This window comes from Clinocottus analis, unplaced genomic scaffold (genome assembly GCF_023055335.1).
Source record: "Clinocottus analis isolate CAN_PGR_092001 unplaced genomic scaffold, fCliAna1.0.p SCAF_15, whole genome shotgun sequence".
NCBI lineage: Eukaryota > Metazoa > Chordata > Actinopteri > Perciformes > Cottidae > Clinocottus > Clinocottus analis.
The window spans coordinates 11,789,580-11,817,222 of record NW_027175876.1 but is presented as its reverse complement, the minus strand read 5'-3'; the positions used below and the strand labels follow the sequence as shown (position 1 = coordinate 11,817,222).

The 27,643-nt window shown below is 41.6% G+C and overlaps 1 protein-coding gene across 2 annotated transcripts in view; it reads right to left on the bottom strand.

Moving 5' to 3' along the window:
- Nucleotides 1-6,467: 6,467 nt before the first annotated feature.
- LOC137785399 (exostosin-1) overlaps nt 6,468-27,643 on the bottom strand; it is a 185,075-nt gene continuing 163,899 nt past the window's right edge. The window contains exons 9-13 of one of the 2 annotated variants that reach the window (XM_068576573.1): nt 26,174-26,269; nt 19,191-19,280; nt 11,464-11,624; nt 10,300-10,471; nt 6,468-7,380 (exon numbers count right to left, since the gene is read on the bottom strand). In XM_068576573.1, the coding sequence (XP_068432674.1) occupies nt 7,195-7,380; nt 10,300-10,471; nt 11,464-11,624; nt 19,191-19,280; nt 26,174-26,269 (705 nt within the window). In that variant the 3' untranslated portion in view covers nt 6,468-7,194. Of the gene's footprint in view, nt 7,381-10,299; nt 10,472-11,463; nt 11,707-19,190; nt 19,281-26,173; nt 26,270-27,643 lie in introns of those variants that run through there. The other variant, XM_068576574.1, reaches the window with a different exon arrangement.

The window sequence follows — 27,643 nt, the reverse complement described above, 5'->3', positions numbered from 1 at the left end:
GAAGCTTTGCCGTCCACCTAGCCGATCCGTTTGGTTAAAGGAGTGCTATCTTCCTGAGTCCCCCTCAATCCCACACCTATCCATATTTCAACAACTTCTTTCAAACGCATATTGTTGACCTGTTGTGATTGTTTTTGCTGGTGTTGTCGGCTTCTCTCTGAAATTGCTTTTTTTGTAAAAGTTTGATGATATTTATGCTGGGTGCGCAGCTAGTGGCAGGGCTAACTTTGCCGAATGGTACGTCCGCCTCTGCCGGCAGTCACATTGTCACTTAAACAATTCAAGACAATCGTTTTCTTCCTGAACCACCTTAAGACTTTCATCACGACAATCACAAGAAGTCTTTTGGTCACATGTAGACACGTAGGCCATTTTTAGCAATTGAACAAATTATCAATGCTTGTCGTTTGTCCGGTGAGGACAATGTCTCCACATCTTCTGTCGTTGCATCGCTCCGTTCAAAATCCATCTTCCCACCTTGCTTTTTCCTCCTCCTTCCCCACTTTTCACTTCCTTCATAATAGGATTCATAGATCTAGACACATGTCCTATTCAATCCAAACAATGGGGGACTGTGAACACCCACCAGGAGGAAGCAAGGACTGAAGGAAATAAGACTTTCTGACTCCCTGTCAGCTGGTCTCTCTCTCTCTCTCTCTCTCTCTCTCTCTCTCTCTCTCTCTCTCTCTCTCTCTCTCTCTCTCTCTCTCACACACATACACACACACACACACACACACACACACACACACACACACACACACACACAGCAAGCCCTTGTACCCTATGATATCATCACGGGTGACTGCCCAATATGACAAATGTGAGGAGACAGGCTATAATGAGAAACAGTGTTGGAAGAGGGGGGGGAAAAATGGACGACTGAGGGTGTGTGTGAGGGTGTGTTTGTGTGTATGTGTGTGTATGTTTGCGCGTGAGAAAAAGATGAATTACAAGAGAGAGAAAAAAATAAATTAAGGATGAGAAAGTCCTTTACAAATTTGAGCAACAGGCTCCTCCTAATGACTTTCTCTTCCCCTCATCTCCTCCCCATGTGCTTATACCAACCCTGTAAACCACCAGAACTAATAACCAGACGACTCAGAAAGAAGGTGAGGAGTATTTCTGGGCCTTCTGACTTCCAATTATAAGTCCATTTGGTCATGGATATTTAAGGAGCGAGAGCAGAGAGAGAGAGAGAGAGAGAAGGAGATGGAGAAATTTTAATATTTGGATATTCCGCGAGTTCGTTCCTCTTTTTTTTCATCATCGTTCTCACCCGGAGATCGATTTCCCATCGCACAACCTTGGAAACTCTTCAGGGTCACGCCAAATCAATGAGTGCTCGCTCATGAAAAACTGAATAATTATCCAAACTCTATGAATCACAAAGATTGGGCTTGGTCATGATTTATTCATGTGTTTCTTATTTTATTGAGGCAGCACTGCATAATAGAGCCGTAACGAATGAGATGGATGCTGACGGCTTACGAAAAATAAATAAATAACGAGAGAGAGAGAGAGAGAGAGAGATGAGAGGAATGGAAAGAAGAGGCCGGCTGTCAGGATTGATTGAGTCAAATGGACTGATGGAAAGACGAGATGGATTTAAGGATGTTACAGTCTCCGTCTGTACCGCAGACGTATGTGATGCTGTCACCAACAGCAACCAGTTATTACCGACCCTTCTTCTCCTCCACTCAATGTCAGACATAACCAAGTTTAAGTGCATCTGTTAATTGGGAACAGATGACTAAATACCAGGAGTGTAAAAATAAAACATGAATTCACACTCAAGTAAAGTAAAGATGTTTTGTGAGAAAAACAACCCTGTATCTTATTTTCATGGTTCTGGTTTCGGTATTTTCATCACATCACATGACATTTATTTAGCTGACCATTTAATCTGAAGCGACAATCAATTAGGTGCAACCCCTAAAAGTACAAGAATCATGTACATAAACTTCAATACATATGCTGATCTACTTCCAGTGCTATATTTAGACCGAACAGCAGACAGAGCACAGTCAAGCAGATGTATTAAAAATGACTTTATTTTACTGTTACTTTGACATAAAAACTTCTCATCCACAGTTTTAATTAGAGGTTTAAGGCCACTGTGGTTGAATATTGTAACTCGGCTGAAGTTACATTTTTGACAAACAGAACTGAAGATAATTAATCAATATCATATTTGTGTTGCAGTCTGTAAATAATGTATTTATATCATCATATCGGTTGTACTGGGTGTTTTTCAGAAAAACTACAAAATTCTAAACGCAACTCAATGTTAAAGAGGATCTCCACACACTCAAGTGCAATACTGTTTTGTCGATGCCTCGCATAATCTGTCTGTTATGATATTAACGATACAGGCGCTTTATCCTAAAATACACGTATTGTATTTCAAACTTCTGGCAGCGGTCTTCGGTCGCAGCTTCCTGCGGCTGCCTTCAGATGAATCAAGTGATCCGCCGTTGCTTTTACTGTGAGTTTCCATTTCGCTTTGTGTGGCTGCCGTGTGCGACACGCGCTCGTCATTGGCTCAACCTTAGCGCCGGCTCAAATCTGAGAGGATCCGCCTTGGAGCCCAAAAAATAAATGCTGCTATAAAAAGCATATTCCTTTCAGTATTATTTTTGTTTAACCAACTAATTGCCACTAATTACCTCTTCATAGCTCTGTGGGGATATCCGGAAATTCACTTTTTCACACACACCTAAAATCATTCTTTTAGTTTCCTCGAGTCAGATTATTTTTTTCCATGTGTTTTTGTGCTTCTTCAGACATCAGCAGGAGCAGGGATCCATGTTCACTGTCCGGCCAGTATGAACGAAGGGAAGTGAAATGCTATAGTTCCCTCCTGGGGGAGCCCGTGGACGATCACATCCAATAACGCTGACCTGTATTGATCACAATGGAGCCGAGGCCCTTGAACGCGCTCCGACAGAGAGGAGAGGGCGTTGTGTGTGCGAGATATTAATACGGTCTTGACTCCCTGTTGACAGATCCTTACAGACGAGGCCTTTTCTCTGTGCTCCACTGACGCAAATCATATTCAGGCGGCAGAGAGGCAGACAAAACAAGAATAATAGAAGAATGAATATGCAGCGGTGACAGCTATTTGTGCTCGACTCGTGCACCTTCATTGGCTTTTTACCGCCGCAAACAGATATGCAAATGACTTGAGGGAAACATCCAAATTCAGACTCCAAACAAGCTGCACGGTCAACGGGGTATGAACGGATGGCAGAGGATGGATTATGTTGGACGACTGGTTTGAAAACTTTCTGCATATCAACCTAATGTTCTTTATGCTTCAAAACTGTCACTTTTGTCAGACATTTTGAGTAATTCCCCTCTCAAAGCGCTGTGGCATAACAAGTGACACGAGACCGACAAGTGACGCAAAAGATTTGCCTGCAAGCTCCTGCGAAGAGACGCGAAGAGCGTCTAACTTTGATCATGTGGGCCGCAGTTTCATCCGGTTGCCTACAGAAAGATCAATGGTGCCTTCTTTTAACCACGACCATGAGCTTTTCCCAAACTTAACTGTAGCTTTCGCTGACTACATTCAAACGAGGCGGGAGATGATGTTAATCATTTTGTAACAGTCATGTGCAGCGCTTCAGGTTTTTTCTGTGGCACCATTTCTTGCAGAAGTCTCATATTCCTTTTGGAGAAGGACAAAGAGATCAACTACTACTTCCAAAAGTTCACATTAAGAACATTAGATCCAATCCACATGAAAAGAACCATCTGTATTGAGTTGTAGAAACATTTATATTGACTTAACTTGCAGCTAAAGTCATCAAAGAAGCAGAGACACAGACGTACTATTGTATTGGATGATGATTTATGCACAAAGGCTCATTTAATATTCATCAGGAGCACCTTTTTTACAGCTACTGTGGTGTTGCTGCTATTTCAAGAGTACTCTTAACACCATTGTTATACATGGTATAATATGTATTATGATCTCTCTCTCTCTCTCTCTGTGTCTCTCTCTCACACGCACACAGGCTGCAGTGACCGTAACAATGCATCATCAGAGCAAAAGGAGAATTCCCTGAAGCAAACTGAAGTAAAAGCCATTGTGGCTCACACTAAATCATCTGTTGGCGCTGGTGCGTTGCCAGACTCTCGGAAAAGAGAAGGCCCGATGAAAAAAAGAGGAACTCGAGATGTTTAGAAAATAGTTAGTGGAAAATAGGCCATGCTGGCCTCGTACACAAACACAACGCATGTGCACATGCACACGCACACACACACACACACAGACACACACACACACACACACACACACACACACACACACACACACACACAGACACACACACACACACACACGTATACACACATTTGAATGAAGTCCAGTGTTCCTACAAATGGTCACTGTATTTGGACAGGCGATAATGTACCAGGAGATATTTAATGAGCAAATCTCTCTCCATCTCTAGATTTTAAATTCTATAAATATGTTGTAAACTACTGCTTTGATTGTTGTTCCAGGTGTTGCCAAACAGATGTCGCCTGAGCCACACAACATTCCTACCATTCCCACAGTGGGCAGATTTTCTTTTCTTTCTTGATTCTTACCAATGGTCCAAATCCTCAAGAGATTTAATTCACAACTATGACAAATCCTCAAATTTAAAAAGCTTAATACAGTTTTGCATTTTTGCTTAATGACTAGGATACATTATAATAAATACAAAAAACAACAACTGATAGCACAAGATGATGTATTAACTATTAATGACATTAAAATATCATGCAACCTTTTGGAAAACATAATACGCATTGGCAGCTCCAGCTGAATATATTATCCAATCAGCAGTCATGTCTGTAGTTTTGTCTTCAGTGATTATTTTCATTTTGACACACGTCACATCAAAAGAGGAAGAACTGTGATCACCTCCAGATGATGAAGAGGTTGTGGTTATTGCTTGTGAGCGAGGAAACAACCTGACAAGGAAGGAATGGGATTAGATGAAGGAATGGTGTACAGGGAACACCAGAAAATAAAATCAGGTGATTATAATTATTGTGTGTGAGGGGAGGGAGCAGAAGAAAGGTGAGAGGGAACAAAAAAGAATCTCTGAAAGATAGATGAAGGGAAAGACACATGAGGAACGACAGAGGGGATGAGGGGAATATGGCTGATAGGCTCCTATATGGTCGTGGGAATATCCCTACATACATGAGAGTGCTGTATGTGTGTGTGTGTGTGTGTGTGTGTGTGTGTGTGTGTGTGTGTGTGTGTGTGTGTGTGTTTACAACCTGGGGCATGTCTGACATCTACTCATTACTGTGAGACATTGATGCAACTTTTACACTTTTTATTCATCAGTGTAAACCTTTTTTGTCTGATCATACATGTTTATTGTCACGAGATGCCGATAATAAAACTGTGAAAAAGAGATGGTTGGCAATTGTTCCGCTTTCTCTCACAAGATAGGATCATCCAGTCGAAGGCAACTGCCCACATTGTGTACTTCAGCCGCTGTTTCTGAGGCTGTTTTCACTCCAACGTAAAGCAGCGCGCAGCACAAGTTACGACTTGTTCAACACTGACCTCAGCACAGCAACACACACTACTTGACATGTCTGCTAACTATTCTTGCCATGGTTGAGCCTGAAAAGGTCGTAGGGAAGTTCTAACAAGCGTCTTGTGTAATGAAAAGCAAACAAAACACTCACCTATCATTGCAGAGACTTCCAATTTCTTGCAGCAGAGCTTCATCTCTGGTGTATGCTCCAGCGTTCTTCATGGGAAGCCAGTAGGGGATTGTTACCGTACTGGTTGAATATTGGCAGAAAACATCAGTGAAGGTTATATCCCAAAACATTGCTATCAGTTCGAAATAAATACGAACTAATCCAAACCTACCATGTCTATGGGAGCAACGGGGCACTGAGAGTTATGGATTAACCAGAGAACCGCAGCGCCGGGGTCACTGGGAATTTGAGTTTCCCCAGCCTCTAACTGGTCCGGCTCCTTTTGTCCTCCCAGCGAAGTAACCTGCCAGCAGTGGAGGCAGACGAGGGATCGCAGTGCTCTGACTAGCTAATCCCAAGAAAAGCAGCGTGATTGTTAGTCGCGCGGCTACATGAGGGCTGCGAGCGGAGCATATGCGCCACAGAAAACACATCCATTATGTCTTCAACACAGCCAAAGTGTAAACATTTCATTTACTTGAAAAATGTTTTTTTTTGTATTTCTTTTGACCTTTCTTTTTTTTTTTTTTTTTCCATTTTCCTCTTCTATCCTATCTTCAACTTTCATTGTAAATAATGTGCAGCGAGCTGCATACAGCAACAGGGCAGAAGAGTCGAGGACACCAAGAAAACCCCGGTAAAATAAATCACGACAAAGAAAGGATTCAAAGAGCTGGTGAGTATGGAGCGGTAGGATTAAATCAAAAAAAGTTTCAAAAAACTAAGAAAGGAAACAAGGAATGCTGTTGGAACCTGACCTCTTGTCTCATAACACAACATCTCTTTATTTTATTTTTCTATTTGCTTCATACAGGTAGGAGCTGCAGTTGAAAATCTACAATAGTGTACAAGAGGCATGTTGCCATCGTCTCTGGGTGCTTATGGGTAGCAGCTGTCCCGCGGCTCGACCCAGCAGCTACACTCCGTCCCCTTTTGTCCACGTAGTATCTTTGCTTTACATAAACCCAGAGCGTGCAACTTCTAACCCATAAATCTCTCAACCATTGGTCCAACATTTTACTGTAGCTCTTCTCCAACATTCCCACTTCCACAATAAACAGCTTTTAAATTCTCTTCTCTTTTTTTTGTTTTTTTACTCAAACACATTATGTTTTTCAGGTCCTTGTACAGTTGTCTTGTTTCTAACCATGCAACACATACTGTATGTCTGTATTGAACGTGTCCAGGTGGTTGTTGCATGTGTATCCATGCATTCATATTCACGTGTATTGTCACAGATGGCAGGTTTGCACAGTCACTCTGATATCAACCCCGCATACATATTCTCTGTTTTTGTTCTATAGAAATATGCAGTCCAACGACTTATGTGTTCCTCCGTGTTTTATCATTTCTATGTCTAGTGTCCATGTGTGAGTTTTCCTTTCTAGCCTCGCAAATGTTCCCATTCGGCGTGTGCATTCTGGTCACGACCTCTCGAACACACGCGATGATTTGCTGTGTATCCTCGCGCAATCACAGCCTCTCAATGTCCCTGTATTTCTTCCTCAGGATGGAAACTTGGTCCCTGAACAACACGGGGTCCAGCCTCATCTGGGAGTGCACCAGGGGCATGAAACCCAGCCAGCGACTGAAGGCGTTCATGCAGGTCTGCCGCTGGGCGAAGTGGTCTGGGTCGGCCCACCGGGACGACTTGGAGCCCTTGGTTTAGAGAAACAGATGAGAGGGGGAGGATAAATGAATCAGTCAACGCAGCTTTGAAGCAGCTGGTGATGTAAAACTATTTATAAAAGAATGACGACAATGACCCGTACTGTTTTATTTACAGTGCAGCACAAGACAATTGAATATAAGGAATTCACAAACACCTGATAAAGTCTTAGCCACACCAGAGTGGCTTCGCAAAACATACTCTGCACCTCTTTGTGAGATATATTTTGTTTGAAAAGCTCTGTGATGTAATGATTACACACAGGGTTAGCTGGTGAACTACTGGACCATGAAAGCTGACGGCTAACACAGCCAGGACTAAAAAAATGCTTTGTTTCTCTCCCAGAAAATATATTAAATTGTAGTAAACACACTTGAAACAGCTATTTTGATTGCCCCTCTCCCGTAGAAACATAGGATGCCATATTGCTCATGAATCCATAGCCTACGGAGCGGCGTGCTGACTTATTCGCCCACGTCATGAGCAAAGACGACGGATTTTGATGGGTCAGGGTCGTGAAAGGAGCGCCTCCATGCTGGGGCAGCGGCTCCTTATCGCGGACAGCTTGTCATGACGTGGCAGGAGGTGTAGCTCATCGTAACACATACTGTATGTCCCCGCTATTTGTTTTTCACCACCTGCTCGCCTCGAGAATCCAGGTTCATCACGACGACGGAGCTGCTCGACCTGGCCAGCTGTTTCTCTCCGTGGGAATCCCCACAGCATTCGTTGACACTTTAGCAAACAGCGGCACAGGAAGTCAAACTGGTAGAAAACATACGATACGGTGTCTTTCACATATTGTGAGGGAATACAGCCTGCTTTGCAGGTTTTTGCGCTGCAACTAGCAGGCCGTATGCCTCACCGCGGTGGAGCGCGTAAGCTGGGGGATTTGCGGAGTCGAAAATGGTGCATCTGATCACATGATGTATACTTGTTTGAGACGGCTGTAGCCGTGGGTTGCATCTTATTGCCATCGTGGACTGCAGCGCTTTCACGTCACCTCCCTCTCTCGAGGTAGGTCACTGAGATATGAGGTCATTCCCTGCACTTATTGGAACTATGCCGTTGTTGTGCGGTGATCCCCTCGGTGGTCACAGCACTTCAAGCTCTCTGAATAGCTTCATGAAAAAATCATGCTATTGTCTCCTGCTGCTCGGTGTCCTCAGCTGGTTATCTGAGATGGACAGCAGGGAAGGAAGGGGTGGGCCCCCGAGTGGCTGCTGGGAGCTGGAGGGGGGGGGGGGGCAGCGGACCCCTTTGATAAGCTGTGGCACGGGGCCGTGGGTGCGGAGCGGATTCATCATGTGTGTGGCAGCGAGGTGGCAGCCAGGTTTACCGAGGGTCAGGTAGAAGAATACAAAAAATCAAGTCAAAGAAATGGTTTGGCACTTCCAAACGTCTTTTCTTTTGGAAGAGAAAAAAAAAACAAAAACGAGTGGATGATTGCGAAATAACAGGCGAAACACATCCGTCGTGACTGCAAATCGCGTACAAGTTTCCTAAAAGATTCCTCCCCTTTACGTCCAGTAAAAGCAGCAAATCTGAACACTCAAAAAGGAAGGGGAAAAAAAAGCGAGAGCGAGAGAAGGAGGAAGTAAATTTAGGTTTGCCGTACTGCCTTCACAATTAAGACATTAATCACTGGGTCCATACTGTCGAGTCATCGTCCTGCCTGTGGTCAGGCCATCAATCAAAAGCTGACATAGTGCTGGCCACAGAAAGCACTCACACACACACACACACACACACACACACACACACACACGAACACACACACACGCGCACAACCATGGACATATATGGATCTCCCAAAGAGAAGGTCAGGGCTGCATTGCCTGAAGCTTCGGCAACACAAGGAGGTGACTCCTTCTCTCATCATCTTTTCTATTTTTAAAAAGGGAGTCGGGGAATTTAACTGTTCTATGTTGAACAGAGCCAACGTCAAGCTCTCTTAAAGGTACCCGGCGCACATTTTGACCAAATGTAGCGCTGTGAACTACTGTTGATGACAAAGGACTCTCCATTTTGTTTGTATCTTGATCTGTAGCACGAGCACGATGCACGATGCACGATGCACATTCCTGTTCATTGTCTCACTATATTCCCCCGGTTATGTAATCACCAATTAAATACTCTTTTCTTTCGTAAGCTTCATGGTGTTATCGATGGAGGGTCATAACTTTGATTTGTCATTGCTTATTTTCCTAATATTTTAACACTCAGGAAGCCGCCATAAAGGAGTTATTTTACTGTTGGACTATTGGATTGATCCGTCAGGGGCATGACATCTTTTCTTTTAGAATGTTTTAGGATCCAAGATTAGGATCATTTGGATTAGCGCTCAACACCTCTCAAGGTGTTGGCGGCTCATTGTTGATGGCGCTGCAGGGCGCTGAAGACTGAAGAGTTGACGGGTAAAGACACGTGATCAGGACTAAACTGCCCTTACAGGAGGATTCAGGTCTTGTTATTCTTTCTGATTTATTTTTTTCTTCAATTAAACATTTCTCTGAATCTCTGGTTAGCTCAAAACACCTACGACAGAGCAAATCTGCTGTGCAACTCATTTTAATTGTAACAAAAAATGAAAAAAGCATTGTGGCTGAGATCTTAAAGGTTAACTTTATCTTTTGTCAATCTGAGTCCGTCACCTTTCCTTGGACGTAACGTTACACTGAAGCAGTGCATTCTCCCTTGCAGCCTGTTTTGCAGCTACCGGTTACAGCACTGTCCCGCAATACTTCACCGATTTCAATAACTGTTGACCTCATTTGTCACTTAAACCCAACAACATCAGAAAATAGACTCCAGGATGAAAAATACCAAAGTTTTGCTTCAACGACGACCACGTGCCAGTGATGTGTGTGTGTGTGTGTGTGTGTGTACGGCTAACAATAAAGCTCTACCTGGCTCATCATGGTTTCCTTGTACTGCTTCTTCTGTGTGACTTTGATTGGCGGCTGCTTGGTAACAGCTGAAACCAGGAAGTTCATCAGGATGTCTTCACAATTCGCCATGCTGTCCACCATGGTCAGCAGGCTGGCCGGGACGTAGTGGGTGAACAGGTAGTGGTAGTATCTGAGACACATAAGGGAAATAAGACAGATGAGGTTAACTGTGTATTTATTCCTTTTATTAAAGCTGCACCTCTTTCTATTATGCTCTGTTCTGTATGGTTACTGTGTTGCACTTTCAGCAGCATGGGAGCACTAGATCACTGTCAGCTCTGTTACCTCCCTGCCGAGGTCTGCTGTCCCCTCACACACACACACACACACACACACACACACACACACACACGCACACACACGCACACACACGCACACTCCTTTTCACTCTCCGATTCATCAATTTCTCTATGAATGCCATTTGAGGTTTTAAAAAACAAAAGGAGTAAATAGTTCCACTATAGAACAAAGACGGAGCTTTTTATCTGCATTACAAGATGAGCGCGATGCTCTTCTGCATTTAATTTACCGCTCTGCTTAATACTTTGGTTTACCTTTTTCCCCCCCTTCCAGTCCCAGCTTTTGACAAAACTTTTAACACATATCATATTATCCCATCCCACCTCTGTTACTCCACTTAAACAAATAAATAAAATGTGACTTTTGAGAGGTAACTTTTAATGTGGTTTGTATCTTGTAGAGAAGGGAAAAGTATAGCTGTGAAGCTGGAAGAGATCAACCTGACAGGTGATGCAGAACAAGGCAAACGAATGCTGGAAGGGTAGCGTGACTGGGCTCATTATAAATGAGATCATTAAATTATATCATCTTTCATCATTATGCTGTGTTATTCCTTTAAATTATCATCAGTGATAGCCATTAGTTAGCCATTAGTCAGTGTATCATAAGTATAGTACACACATTCATAAAAGTGTTAAGAAGTAACAGACCTTGTACTAAAACAAGAAGATGTAGTTCCTTCAGTACTTCCTGGATGCAAGTATTTTGGTGAATGTCGTACATGGTAATTACCTCATGTTCATTGTGAATCATTTGAATGACAAAAGAAGAGAACAGCAATTGCAAAGCTTGACTGATCGGCGGGTCATGTGGGTTTTGTACCTGTGGTAGAAAGCGGCCCCCGTGAGGACCATGGAGTATTCATTGGTCCATTTGGAGGTGTAGCCCCAGCGGGACCTGGAGGCGTCCCAGTAGTGGCTCCTTGCTGGATAACCAACGATACGCTCCGGAAAGCTTTGCCATACAATAAAGGCAAAATCCACCTGTGGGAGCATAAAGTAAAGAAAGACGCCAGAGGTATGAAAAGAAGACGAGGCCAGTGGGAAATGAAGCGCATGAAGCAGTCTGAGGAGATAAAGACAAGGGGTAAAAAAAAAGATGGTGAAAATGAGGAGGTGGAGATATGGAAGGGGAAAGGTGACGAGAGGGGGGAAGTGTAAAGCAATGTTGAACGCTTTTTCTAAGTAAATATGAATCACATTCCAATGTAAACAGCTTGTAGAATAGATAAACAGAAGTAAACAACATATTCGGAAAAAGCTTTCAACTAGCATTTATTTTGCAAGGACGTCGTCAACAGCCTCTCTGCTTCTTCACCTGACAAAAAGCATTGCAGCGTTGTGTTCAGTACCCACCTGCAACGTTCATGAAATGTCATTTTATTATGAACATTGCAAGAAATTCACTTGAAACAGTTTCTCCATGAACGAGCCAGACCTCTAATTTCTACTAAGTTCTTTAGGCTCGAACAGGTTATTTAAACAATTATCATGAATTTTATTTAGCACGTCTGCAACAGTGAATATAATGACAGAAAGAAAAATGAGATACTGAAGAACAAGAGATCCTAAAAGAGAACAGTTATGTATGAAATACATATAGTATAAAAACCCTTTAATGGAAAAAAAAAGAAGCATGTTTTTTGCGTTGACGCTGCTGGAAGTGTTGAGTTACAGTCCTTGAGTGTATTTTGAGTTTGTTAAGTTGTTAACAGACATATGAACGACAACGGGAAGAGATTATAGAATGGGAAGAGTTTGGTTTTCCGTTTGTAGTACGTTTGAGTTGGTAGGCTGTCGTCGCATGCAGGAAAACCGTCTCTCAGGCGCCGAAATGCAATCTGGGAATCCACCAGCTACGTCTGACGATAATCCAGTTTTTTATAAACTTAAAATGAGCTTGTAAACTGGCTACTTGTTAACAATCTGGTGGTATATGTTGCATGATAATGCCATTTTCTCGTCTCACGTTGCTAATTGGATTGAAAACAATATCCGGTGAACAGAAAAGGAAGCCGGAAGCCCAGAAATAAAGCCTGTAGGCCCTCAAGGCTAAATTTGAATCCAAAGAACAATCCATTTAATTCCATTTAATTAAAGTGTTAATGCAACAATACTTTTGCAAGGCTCTGTAAATCCCTCTCTGAGATCAAATCCGTGTCTGGTTGCTTCTTCGCATGTATTTTTATTGACTCTATAGGAACACACACACGTTCCAATTCCCTTACTTTTGAGTCTGAACACACTTCCAGCACAAGCAGTGAGCAGCTCAAAGGCATCCCCGTGCCCGGGTGGGATGCTCTAACACACTTGTGTGCAGGGAGGGTGTTAACGGCTTCTGGAGCTGCATTTTTCTTCACCCATCTATTGGTCTTTCCTGCTCCGTATCACTTGTCTGGAGCACCTGGTGTCCTTGAAGAAGCTGGAGTTTCCTGAGAATGAGCCTCTTTTGAATTCAAAAACACCGCTGAGACTTTCAGGCAGGCACACCGGAGAATAAGGGGATCAGCACATAATGAAATACACCGACACAGACACACACACACACACACACACACAGACACACACCACCTCGGGCCGGGTGAGAAAATTAATTACGAGTATAGTAGAGGTAGAGAGACAGCGTCGGGGAGGGGAGCACCGAAAGTGGATGTTCTTTAGCGAAACCTCGCGGCTTCTGTCATGAATCGCGTGAGCAATTACTGTAAAGCGCAAGCGCTAAGCCGAGGGAAAGGTTGGAGCTGCCATTCTCGGTGTAGCCCCTGATGGTGGTGTGCACACAATGTGTGTGTGTGATGTGTCACATGTCTCAACAGCTGTGCAGAAAGGATTAATGATATCATGCAAATATAATTTAGCCTTCAGAGATTAAAAGGTTCTTTATAATGTGAAATGACGTGGGTGTGTGCGTGTGTTTAGGTGGGTGTGAGCTTACGAGAGAGAGAGGGAGAGAGAGAGAGAGAGAGAGAGAGAGAGAGAGAGAGAGAGAGAGAGAGAGAGAGAGAGAGAGAGAGAGAGAGATTTTTGCATTCATAATCCCTTTTAATTACGGTTTAAAACAGAGCATTGAGATGGCTGAAGAAATTCAAGGGAACGTTGAACACAGCCTCAGCCTCACACACAGTGTGTGTGTGTGTGTGTGTGTGTGTGTGTGTGTGTGTGTGTGTGTGTGTGTGTGTGATACATACTAATGGATTCTACAAGGCCAAAATTGATCCGAGGAGCAGAGGGTCAATCCAGCAATAGATCTGTGACAAATCTCTTCCGACATTTGGGTTTAACATGTCCAATGTTATCAGATGAAAAGAAGCTACATCACATTTTACAGCCTGTATCCTCTCCCACTATGTGGTCTTTTTCCCAATGTGTTTTGAGACGTGTGTTTCAATCTGTTTTTATTTGTACCTCTTGCTCCATGTGAAGCGATGCCGCCGCGGCGCTCTCACTGTCAACTATCATCAGACTTCATGGTGATGAAAGTGAGAAAAATGTGTTTTAAACTGAGCTCGCATCCAGCAGGTTTGAGGTGCTGCGGCTTTGATGAAGCTTTATCCACAGTCCCAGTGTGATCCAGGACAACCAGCTGGGGCGTAAGGACCACACTGAGGTTACGAGCGGCTACTACAGGCTTGTAGTTCAGAACATCTTTTGCGTTACAGCCGTTCTCAGCAGGCACATCTCTATGTACGGTGAGTGGTTACGTCTGGTTACGTCGTTAACATTCAAACAGAACACTGTCAAACTTTCCATTATCTGCCCTGAACAGTTTATTTTCAAACTGGTTTTTTTGTGCTGAATTCGATACTCAGATCATATCTATTGCCTCTCAATAACTTTAAACATGGCAGTGCCTGAGCCAGCAGCTCGCAGCTAACGGTGCTAACAGCAGTAACAATGGCGGCGGTGCTGACAGTGTTTTCCTGACGGGGAAGCGGATGATGGGCACTACGCTTTTGCGCAGCCGCCACCTATGAGAGCAGTGCAGGTGAGGTAACGCTTGATTCTCTGTGTTGAAGGTTTAAGGTTTGTCTTAACAATAGTAAAAGCCTCTTTTTTGCTAACTCGGCTTAAAATACACATAAAAAGTGTGCCCTCAGAAAACAAGACGTGTGATGTATGTCACCGTCAGTAAACCTGTGAATAAGTGTGGAGATGATTTTAAACAGAAGCTGATCAATATTCAATGCATGGAACTGAGTTAAAATTCTCCATGCTTTAATTTTCACACACAGTTTACTGCCTTGAATTCATACTCAAGAGCACATATTTCTTTTCTCGTGTGAGCAACCTCACTGTTGATATTTTTCTAACCAGTTCCATTAATTTCTTAATGGTTTCTTTTACTGCACGTATAGTGTGAATATTTTACAAACTGGACTTTCTCATGTAGAAGTCTTTCATTTCTCAAGCTAATTGCCGTTGCCGCGTCTCATTCTAAGGAAACCGCTCTTTACTGCTTTCTATTTCTATTTATATTAACATGCTTCAGACCACGATCCCGTTCTATACAGCACTTCAGACAATGGATCAGTCCAACACCCCCTCACATAACCTTGGTCTAGTCTCACATGTCAAAATGATGGTAATAAATCACACAAAATCAACTCTTGGAGCAGCTGGAAAATGCATCGTCACAATGCCGAAAACAGGGACGATTTCAGTTTTTAGAGCTGTGTGGTTGTCAGGACAGCGATGCTACAAACATATAATGACAATATCGAATATGATGCTGTGCTTCAGATGAAACTACCCAATAGTATATAGTTGGTGAAAAAGACCACAGCCGTAAACATATGCAGCAGAAGGATGCAACACACATTAATGCTTCAGTAATATTAAGAGGCATCATATATAATAGTAAAACCCAGACAGGGAACATGTTAATGCATTGTGAGTAGTACTTTTGATACTTTAAGTACATTTTGCGTACTTTTAGGTAAAAGGATCTGTATAATTCTTCCGCCCGTGCTGAAACCTGCCCATAACATCCTCAACAGGCCCCTCAATGAAAAGAGGATGAAGAGTCAGCCATGGCCATTGAGGAACAATTTCCATATCTACCATATTGGAAAAGTCTTCCAAAGGGCATAACTCAGCAGGATGCTTGGCCGCCCAATAAGAGACAAAAGCTTTGTCAGGTTTTTTTCAGTCGTATTCCCCTCTCTAATCTCTCTTCATGGAATAATCATACATTTAATGAGCTGAAACAATGTAATTATGAAATTGGCACAGCCATTCTTCCGCTGAGGTATTATAATATGAAAAGTCCTATTAAAAGCATAATGTTCTCTCTTGCACATTTTTACTCACTTGACATATTTCATCTCCTTTCAATAAATCCCCTCACCATGTTAAAAGGGCAATTAGAGGAACGGGTTAGTGAGCACAGCAAATATTCCCTCTTCTTCCCGTTCATGATCTCTCTCTCTCTCTCTCTCTCTCTCTCTCACTCTCTCTCTCTCTCTCTCTCTCTCTCTGACATCTTCTTCTTCTCCTCCCTCGCTTCATAAAACAAACTGTGCGCCCATAAAAGTTTAGTTGTACAAACTTGCTCATATTGCTGTGCCACAAATTGTAGTGCAATAAAGTATAATTGTGATCCCGCCAGCGTGGAAAAGGTGAACATTGACTCGCTCCCATCAATAAAACATCTCGGAGTTTAAAGATATATTGGATCTCTTGGGCTCATTGGGCTTCACAATCCATTATGGATCGCATCTTTTACTCGCTGAAAAGCTGGAGAGAAACAAGGCTGCTACTTGTAATGACTCTCAAAGTACAAGCACTCACTGAGCATCACAGATGAGCTGTTGTTCTTTTTCTGCTTTTTAGGTCCAAAACACATGAAACTTGTTTGTTTTACATGTATTTTTTTCCCCCAAAATAGCCCTTAAATGTATTTACATTGGGATTTCCATTGTTAGTGCTGAAATGCAATGGCCTACAGTATACATGATCTAATATTATTACAAATGAGGAATTCAGAGGTGACAGTGCATTTATTTAATCCAGCGTTGTAATCATTGGTATCAGCCTCACAGTCAACTGTTCACTCTCCCTCAGCTTCATCACAGCTGTATTAAGACCTGAATTAACTGCTGCTAGTTTCAGGAAAAAAAATCTATATTGGTGGAACGGGAGTATGTTTTTACAAAGTGTCAGTTCCACACCATAATTACACAAAACTATACCTAAAAAGCTTAATTTATACCAATTTTGATAATCTGAATCAAAATGTAGTATCTGTATTGGCCTGGTTAATTAAGTGGTTTTAAGTGTTTATTTTAAGGGTGAATTAAAACATTATTGTCTCACTTGACAATGCTTCAGACAATCCATTGGCTTCTAATTTCTCCTAAAAGAAGCGTCGGTCTAACAAACCACTGTGGCGTTTCCCATCCTCTTAAGTAACAAGTGAGACTTTAATCAAAGAGGAGTTTTGACAGTGTAATGATACAGACACAGAGGTAATGGCTCTCGTAAAACTCCTGACTGTGAAAGAGCTTTATTTTACATTTTACCATCTTCAACATGCTTCTCTACTCTCCTTTCCCTATTTTCCTTTGCTTTCTATTCTTTTGTCGGCGTTTCTAATCCTTTCGAGTTTTCCTTTTTGTTACCTTTGATGTTTTCTCCTCTGCACTTCTTCCTTTTCTCTTGTTTTCTTTTCATTCTCTTATATTCATCTTTTGTTTGTTGTTTTTCTATCTTGTCTTGTCTTTCAGTTTCCTACCCTTTCCTCATGACTCCACCCCACTTTAACTTTGTTAAGTTAAATTAAAAGACCCCTATACTTAACAGTATCCATCCTAACACCACATCGCACTTATTTTAATCAAGACTGTCTCGAGCATCCTGGCAAATCACCGAGCCTCCACGACATTGAAGTCTGTAATCAGAACTCTGGCTTTTGTATTTTTAATTTGCTGTTGAACTTGCTTCTCCTCCTACTTGGTTCAATTGTATCTGCTGCATTTGTAATCATCCTTAAAGGCAAAGCACTTTTTTCCTCCACTAGTTCAGTGGCCATCGCAATGTTTGGCAATTCATTTGTAATGAATGGTATTCATGACTGAGCGTGGACTGACTGCCTCATTTGGGAAAGAATCAATACTGTATTAAGACATCACCACCTTTTGCCACAAGCTGACATGGACTGTAGCTTGTTATACAAACAGTGTCAGTCCGAGTCATTCAGAGGGTGGAGGTGTTCAACAGGGTTGAGATCTCTTGACGTGCAGTCAGTTGTTTTGAAAGTTGAGAAAGCCCTCTAGAAATGAAAACACGTGAACTATGGATGAAAAACACAATGCCAGCCAAAAAGGGATAAGTCAGAATGGAATACTTATAATAGTAGGGTTGACGTAACAGCGTGACGTAACATAGTGACGTAACATAGTGACGTAACATAGTGACGTAACATAGTGACGTAACATAGTGACGTAACATAGTGACGTAACATAGTGACGTAACATAGTGGCGTAACATCGTGACGTAACATCGTGACGTAACATAGTGACGTAACATAGTGACGTAACATAGTGACGTAACATAGTGACGTAACATAGTGACGTAACATAGTGACGTAACATCGTGGCGTAACATCGTGGCGTAACATCGTGGCGTTACATCGTGGCGTTACATCGTGGCGCAAGCGCAACAGCGAAGCATAACAGCGTAATATATCAACGCAACATATTAGAGTAGCGCAACAGCGTAACATACCAGCGTAACATACCAGCGTAACGCAGCAGCGTATAATACCATGGTATAATATCATGGTATTATACTATAGTATAATACCATGGTATAATATCATGGTATTATACTATAGTATAATACCATGGTATTATACCATGGTATTATACTATAGTATAATACCATGGTATAATACCATGGTATAATATCATGATATTATACCATGGTATAATATCATGCGTGATATTATATCATAATATCATGATATTATACCATGGTATAATATCGGCGTAGCGCAACAGCGTAACATATCAGTGTAACATTTCAGCGTAACATATCAGTGCAACGCAGCAGCGTATAATATCATGGTATAATATCAGTGTAACATTTCAGCGTAACATATCAGTGTAACATTTCAGCGTAACATATCAGTGTAACGCAGCAACGTATAATACCATGGTATAATATCAGTGTAACATTTCAGCGTGACATATCAGTGTAACATTTCAGCGTAACATATCAGTGTAACATTTCAGCGTAACATATCAGTGTAACGCAGCAACGTATAATACCATGGTATAATATCAGTGTAATATTTCAGCGTAACATATCAGTGTAACATTTCAGCGTAACATATCAGTGTAACATTTCAGCGTAACATATCAGTGCAACGCAGCAGCGTATAATATCATGGTATAATATCAGCGTAACATTTCAGCGTAACATATCAGTGCAACGCAGCAGCGTATAATATCATGGTATAATATCAGTGTAACATTTCAGCGTGACATATCAGTGCAACGCATAATATCAGCTTAACATATCGGCGTAGCGCAACAGCCTGCAACTCACCTCATTTGTTGAGAGAACCGAGTCTTCATCCAGACTGAGAATGGCATCAGTGAGGATGACGTCGTGGGGGACAAAACGACTGCTCATCGTCTGGAGGGACAGAAAGAGAACAACTGACATCGTAAACAATGTATTGGTTTAAATGTGCCACCAAACGTGGTATGGGAAGAAGCACCAGTGGTAACTGACCTGTAGCCAGTACTCAATGTTTTGGTTTACAATCTTTTTTGGGGGCATTTTATCATTTTTATTAGATAGCTATAGATGAGGGACATTTTAATGAGAAAAATATAATTAATCAGGAAATATGTTTTTAAGCATTTGAAGAGGTTTAGCATTGGTATCAAGGTATGAAAAATCAAGGCAACAAGAAGCAGTCAATGAGAAAAGGTCTTTGATCCACACCCTGCTGTGTGTCCATCAATCAGTGAGCTGACTCAATAGATTTGGTGTGAGTCTTTATCAATTCACTCCCGAATAGAAAGTGTAGCAGACCTTGATCTATTGGCCTAAAGAGGGTTACTGCAGCTGATTATTGACCTGTAATTAAAGTGTGAATTATTGAACTGTTGAGCAGAAAAAGAAAACAAAACACAGATCTTCATGAGAGAACCACCAGATCCACGCTGCAGCATCACTCACACGTTGTTACAGTTTGTGATCGCTCTGACCAGTGTTTACTTATTTAGTGGGTGGAGCCCAAAACAATTCAGCCCTTCTGTGGGTGTCATTCAAAGAAAATATGGTTCTTTTAAAACATCTGGTCCATCAACAATACATCAACTAGTATGGTTATCTCTGCATTAAGTTAGAGGAAAACTTACTGGTAATTGTGTAATATTTCTTGGTTTGAGGTTTTGTGTAATTGAAATGTGCTTCTTGTGTTAATTACAGTCACAGTAGTGGCATTTAACATACATTTACTGTCTGAATTTAAGTATATGGAATTCATACGCCCCATGGGTAATATTATGAGGTTTATTTTGCAAAGCAAAGCCACAAATATCCGCAAGTTGAATGTCTACTTCCATCTCAGCTTAATGAGCCGATGAATGCTGACTGCGAATTCATCAAGAAGTTCAGTAAAACATCTAATTAATTTCAAGGCAAATCTCCTGAATTATTGGAGAGTGCCACATACAAATATGCATTAATTCACTGCTTGAAGTGAGTACTCTTGGCAGAAAAAAATATATTGTTTGGACGGACACCCTATAATCAGCAGGCAGGTAATTATTTCTGTCAGAATGAGGTTCAAAATAGTGTTCAAGTCTCTCAGCTTTCTTATGAAAACTGTCATCATTATTAACTGTATTAATCCTGGATTAAAGGTTGATAAATTCAAGAAATTATTGATTTCCATGAGTAACCGAAGCATATGCATGATCCCATGCACAACGCACACACAATGTCAAGGGTCAGTTTACATTATGACCTCACTGCAATTCCCAGCGTCCTTCAGCACCTTGTAAAAGGTTTATTTCAAAAGGCCCTTGTCAGTGCCTGTGATTGACTGATGGGGCCTCTTCCATTGTTTTTTCTTACATCAGGTGTTCAACTAGTTTAAATATACCCCTTTACAAATATATGAAACCAATACCTGTTTTTTTTTATATCATTGAGTTGACAAATCCTTATGGCTTTCAAAAAGAGAAGCTGACAAACAATCTAAATCTTTATAAGCTGGTGAGGACCATGTGATATAGTTGAAAGCTCAAGTCAAGTTGGTGTTGTCAGCAGCCAATCCACCACCTAAATTCAGATAGATGTGTCTCAACAGTTGGATGGATTGCCATAACACTTGGCATAGACATCATTGGGCAGGATTAATCCTAAAACCTTTGGGTGATCTCTTGACCTTTCCACAAGCAAGCCCAAGTGAAATATCTCAACACAATTTGGTTGACATTTATGGTTCCCCTCACAAAGAACAACTTTTGCGATCCCCTGACAATTTTCATTGCAACAAAGTGAGGCAAGCAAACTTAAAACGATAAACTAAGATTGTTTGTCTCTCATACGCACACACTCACACATCGATGGCAACAAACAACCATCCAAGCCAATCGCCTCACCAACAGGAACAAAATGTAGCTCAGTGTCTTCCCAAGGACACTTCCACATATGCACAGGAGGAGCTGGAGGCGACTGTTAGCCCTGACTAAACATTATACCTGCTTAACGTCCGGATGTTAGCATTGTGGAGTATTGTGATAGTTGTGTACCGATTATTTAGCACGGGGCTTAGTCCGCAGAGCCCTGAAGCCCCGCCACTGCTACTTCTCAGAGCGCCCTTTACTCGTTTATTTCCAACGTTAATACTGACTGCAAGTAGCGTGGATCCGATTGACAATTTCCGATGGCTTCCGAACACGTCCACGTATGTAAATAGATGAACACGCTGACATTAGCGGTTAGCTTAAATCGGTGCTGCACAGCCACACAGGGATGCATGTGCATGGCTGTAGAGTGGTGGTGTCGTTTATTGTGATTTGTCAAAATGAATTCACATCACATCCAGACAGACAGACAGAACCCCCCTCTGCCCACTTCCCTTTGGCTGGTGTCAATGCTTTTCTGCCTCTGGGCAGAGATTAGATCCCACTGAGATCTCCGGCAGTTCAATGGTCTGAACCTTATCTCTGTCGTCTTTGTCGTTCACCCGTTGCCCCTCTTTATATTTGCCATGACTCCTGCTACTTCAAGGGGCGTCTTTTGGACATCTGGTCTCTCTTTCTGTCGCAGATGTATCCAGATGTCTGTAAATTACAGCTAAAAGTCAAAGGTCACATCTTCATCTAGCTGCGTCCTAAACTATCGACAGCCTGGACATTGTGACGAGCGTCTCATTATTAGAATAAGAAGTTGTGCTTCAAAAATGCTCTTTATTATTTCTGCCTTTAAGTCAGAACAAAATACATATAACAGATCATGCACACATGCATATTGATTGAAAAATATCAAGGATAACAAAAAAGTGGCATTTCATTTTAACTTAGTTTCCTGGCTAATCTGGATTTGTATTCAGTGCAATCTACAATATGTTAAACCTATTTTCAGATTATGTATTGACTTACATTGTGTAACGTGACAGGAGTTGAAAGTAGTGATGAACTCACTCAGATTAACTGACAGCGGACTGTTTGAGCATCTTTCAGCTCATTTCACGTAGCAACAGGCCCAATAACCCCACAAACTACCAACCTCCCGACATGAACTGGCAGAGAGAAACCTTCAGCAGAGCTGCTGCAGAAAGTGGAGCTTTTAGCAGCTAAAGAGCCAGATAATTATCTCAGGAGTTATTGGAGAATAAAACGGAGCAAATATGGACTCAAATAGACAAAATCCAAACTCCAAATGAATGCTAATGTTGATCTGATGTGAAAATAGGCAACTGCTTGCTAAAACGTAACAATTTCACGAGGCAATGTTACTGCATGCCACATGTTGTAAAAATCAAATATTGTTTTGCTTCAGATTAGACGAAACAAACACATATCAATCTTACTGGTCTGTGCAACCAGAAATATGTTACATTTTAATTAACAAAATATACATTTGGCCATTGAGGGGGATAAAGCCTAAAGGCATTCATCACAGTCTAATAAATAATACACAAAATGATTTTTTGAGGTCAACACAAGACCATCAATTCTCGTCTGGTACCGCTACCTTGACCGTCTGTTCAATCACGTTTCAACATTAGGTCCCACTTGACCTTTGAACTCTCGACTTTTATGCTCCTTCTGTATAATTTAAATGCATAACTAAGAAGTCAGGATCAATGTTCAAGATTACCTTATCAATATTAAATGCAGATTGTGGTGGCGACACACGCAATATTGCAAGGTGACAGATGAAGGTGAGATATCGTTGACATAAAGACAGTGAAAGTAAGGAGTCCTTTCATGATATTGACGTGGGGTTCATAAATGCTGAGTCAGCAGGACTTCACTTATAGCAAGGTCAAGCTATGAGCGACCTGATTCCTCTGATCGGTCAGCCATACAGAGCTTAAAAGATTGATAAATAATTATTACTTGGACAATTCAGAATCATCAACAGGGCTTCAGCCAAACCGGAAGCTCAGTGTAAACTACAATGATGTGTTGAGTACGGACAGTGACAGCACACAAGAAAGAGTTGTAGAGAGCATGTGGAGCTAACATTTCTCTTGTGGATAACTTATCTTACGCAGGAAAAGGAAAGGGTTCATTCATCGATCAAATGGATGTATGTTTCTGAAATCTCTGTTGAAATTGCCTTTCACCTGACACGAGCATCCATCCCTAATGCCTCATGGGAAAAGTTGCCATGAAAATGAACAGGGTATGCATGTAAAAGATAATGTTCTTCTTGGATGAAAACATTTTTTTTTTAAAACGAAGGCCAGAATAAGACAAAAGATTCACACACTGTATTCAAAGTTCCCGACAAGTTTAAAGGTGCAAAATGGAAGAACAGAACAGAGAGAGAGAGAGAGAGAGAGAGAGAGAGAGAGAGAGAGAGAGAGAGAGAGAGAGAGAGAGAGAGAGGGAGGAAGTAAAAGCTCGCTGATGAAATGTATCCATCCACTCAGCATCATAGAGTAGATACAATCATAACGGCAAATTACTCTGCTGCTGCGCTCTGTCGGGGCAATTTGCAAACTTTCCGTGAGTGTGTGGTTATGATAGTGAGAACAAACACAGCGAGCGCTCGCTAGGAAATAGACTGAAGAGCATCTGGCCGGGCTGCACGACAATATACCACATGACTAATTATAGGACCATCGTCGCTGTTGGGTACCGGCACACACTCACACACACTCTCGCACGCACATGCATATTATTGCCTTTGAGATGCGTTTTCATTGTCACCAGTGGAACCATTGTTCTTGTACTTCAAGGGGGACACTTTCACATGAAAACTAACAGAAGCAATTAGACGACACAGCATCGTGATCAGAGGCAGAGACGCTTGCCACGCGAGGATGTGACCGCGTGTGTTTTGAGGAAGAGGCTTGATTTTTCTGAATAGCTGCGCAAATTAGTAAATTGAAAAACACGAGACAATTTGAAGCATCACGAGTTCACATGGGCGAGCATGAGGGGATTTGCAGCAATGCCATATTGCCGCAAATGACAGCAATCCTAACAAAGTCACTGGCTTCACTGGAATAGCTGGATCAAACCTCCTGTCACATCAATCTGACATTATCAAGAGTCGATTTCAACCTGATATAGCACGATACAACGAACGCAGGACAGAACATGATCTAATACACTGTACAGTACAGTATGCTCCTGTTCCAGCAGGATTGTCTCCCCGTAGATGTTAATATAGATAAGTTGCCGTGATTTATATTCCATCAGATTGAATTTAAAAGGAAAATTGAAAAGTGGTGGAAAGTAAATAAGTATGTTTACACAAGTGATGTATATGGCTACCATTTTAAGGTATATTAAAATACCGGTATTTCAAATGAATGCTTCTTATACTGCAGTATATTTTCGAGTATAATATAGTACTTTTAAGAGAAACGACAATGAAAAAGAATTGTCGTCTGCAGCAGGCGATCAAACATACTCAATGAACCATTTACTTACAAGACTGTTCATAAAAGCCAAATATAGTCTGAGGCACTCGGCAGTAACGGAGCAAATAACAGCCTTTTTTTGGTGATTTCAGGCTTGAAAAGTGAAAACTGAGTAATTCATTTCATCCTTAATGAGCCATAATCAGGGTCCACTTTTGTTTTGCTGCGGGTTTTAATATAATAACAACACGAAAGGGTCTGAACATCTGGCGTTCTCAACGGTGCTCGGCTTAATTTCTTGAATCATCTATCATGAAATGAAGCGGAAATGCCTCCCTGAGGTCACTGAGGAACTCCAAATGTACATCACAGGATCATTTGAGAAACATTTAAAATGTCAATCCCTGCGTGATGAGGTGTTATATATAATTCAAGATTTTGTACATTTTTCTGAAGTCCAATTTGGAGATTTTGTGTATTTGACCTCGTCATGAGTCTGGGTGAATCCTCAGGAGACATTTTGACCATTAAAACCTCAAAGCTAAAGGCTGACAGTGATCAGGTCGACTGTCTGCTGTCACAACCCCGAGCCGCTCCTGTCCTCACAATCGAATAGTGAGATCACAGGTAATAGTTGCGCTTGATGCCGCTTCGCAATCCGCCGCTGACTTGCTCCTGTGAGGTATCGCCTGATGGCATAGGCATGTTTTTCAGGTTGCCTCCCTGTACCACCAAAGACGTGCACGTCTTAAAGAATAGTTTCAATGTCCAGATGTTGTACTCTGTTTCCTTCACGTGATCTTAAAATGTATTTTCCATCACAGCTGAACTGCGGCCCATCAAACGTCTAGAGATTGGCTTAGATTGATTTCGTTAAGGTAGCATGGCGCGCTGAGTGTTGGTGGCGGCTGTGGCTCAGTGGATAGGGCGGGTCGTTCATTAATTGCGAAGTAGGACGCTCGATCCCCGGCTCCTTTAAGCGAGACACTGAACCCCAAAGTTACTCCTGCGTGCAAAATGCTTAGGATGGGTTAAATAAATAGGTCAAATTGAATGTATGCTAAATATATTTGATGACAGAGGAAGCTGCAGCTGATAAAGTAAGACTATGGTGGAAGCATTTGAGAGGTCAAAGAGGCGTCTTTGTTTCAGTACCTATGACTTTCAGCATATCAACACACACATGCACAAAGACAAAGAAGCATGCAGATGGTAAAATCCCCCAAAATAGGTAGTTTCCTGTTGAACCCAAACTTGTTTTCACCCTTCCTTTCTAGTGTCTTTAAGTTGAGGTTTGTGGCATTTAGAAAGCAGCTTGAAGCCAAAGGATTGGTTCTCTCAGTACCAACAAACTCAAAGTGCGTTTGAGAAAATCCGTTTCAGAAAGGGGAGATAAATCTCCTTACTGTTATGCAAAAAAGTATTTTTTAAGATATAATGGATGCAAAAAGCCAGCAGCTGTTACCTTGGTCTGTCCTTCAACGACAGTGAGAGGCACGCTGGTGGAGGGCCACTTGCTCCTGGGAGGTAAAGGCTTGTCGCAGGTCCACAAAACCACAATCTATATGGGAAAATAGAGTCAGTGAACGTTATGTAAACATCAACATTATTTAACATACATGTCTACATCGAGGTGTTTGAAACAGTTCATTTAAAGATACTGTAGAATCTGCCTCAGGAGACATCTAATATACATCGTTTCCTCTTATCTGGTGTGCTGTTTGTCAACTTAGTTTGTAGATTCCTGAAGAGTCATTGCTGTTGAAATGTTGACCACCACAAACCGATGGCCATATAGTGCTTTTATATCAGCGAGAAGGCAGACAGGAAATATCTACAGGACGAGGCAACTCGCACTAAAACAATCTGGATTGATAAATATTATTACAGGATAAGAGGACAAATATGTATTTGTTGATATTGGGGTGCCATGAGAAGCATCAGGCCTCAAGCCAGGAAGGGGTTTCATGTCCACACACAAAGGTGTCTTCATTTAAGCTGTGTTTCTACTACTGCTTCAACTATTCAGTCCAATTATTAGATCATACATATATATGTATAGAAGACATCTTGTTTTCTTCCACACTTATTGTTTAGTCTTTATCTGGAACATCTCTCTTATGTGCTAAGGTATGGTCATGTTCATATCGTATCATGCCGAAAAGGTCAAGCAAGTATGTAAAGGTCAAAATAATTCAATGTTAGCAGTATGGCAACTGGTGGAAAAAAGAAAAGTAGGATCTTTAGAAAAGAACTAATTAAGTTATGAATATGTCCTCATTTTGTGAAAAGAAAACAGTCCTAATATTTTGACAATATTTCTTTTACATCATAATATAATTCAAGTTTTATGAGGAAAAAGTCTAGATTAAAGTAATATAGAACAAAGTAGTGGAGGGAAAAGTCACATTAGGAGAACAACGTACAGGTTACTTTGAGAAGATGTTGTGATTGGATAGGAGTATGCACTTTGAAGTAATGTTTTTTCCTGACTTTCCTGATACACTTACTATTTTTCCTTTGAGCAGTTTACATAGTCCTGGTGTCTGCATACTTCATCACAACCCTGCCCACCTTTACTTGGCATTTCATTTCAGCATCCAATAGCAATGTTGTGCTTATTGATTAATCGCCAGGTCATCAACATCCCTCACAGGAGTATTCAAGTATGACGACTTTTTGCTTGATTTATTGCAACACCCTGTTGTATTTGAGGAATGGCTGAACCCCCTTCGTCAAATTTGAACTTCCTGAAGATGCAAGTCGATGGAGAAAAACACCAAAATGACGCAACGATCGCAGGAGGTGGAGAGCCAAGGAGAAGAAGAGGGAAACAAGGCCAATATTGACACGTCTTCGTATGGTGTTTACTTTGCTTTGTTCTTGACTAATCACATTCCAAACTGTCTTGCATTATTTCCCTTCGTCAAACCGG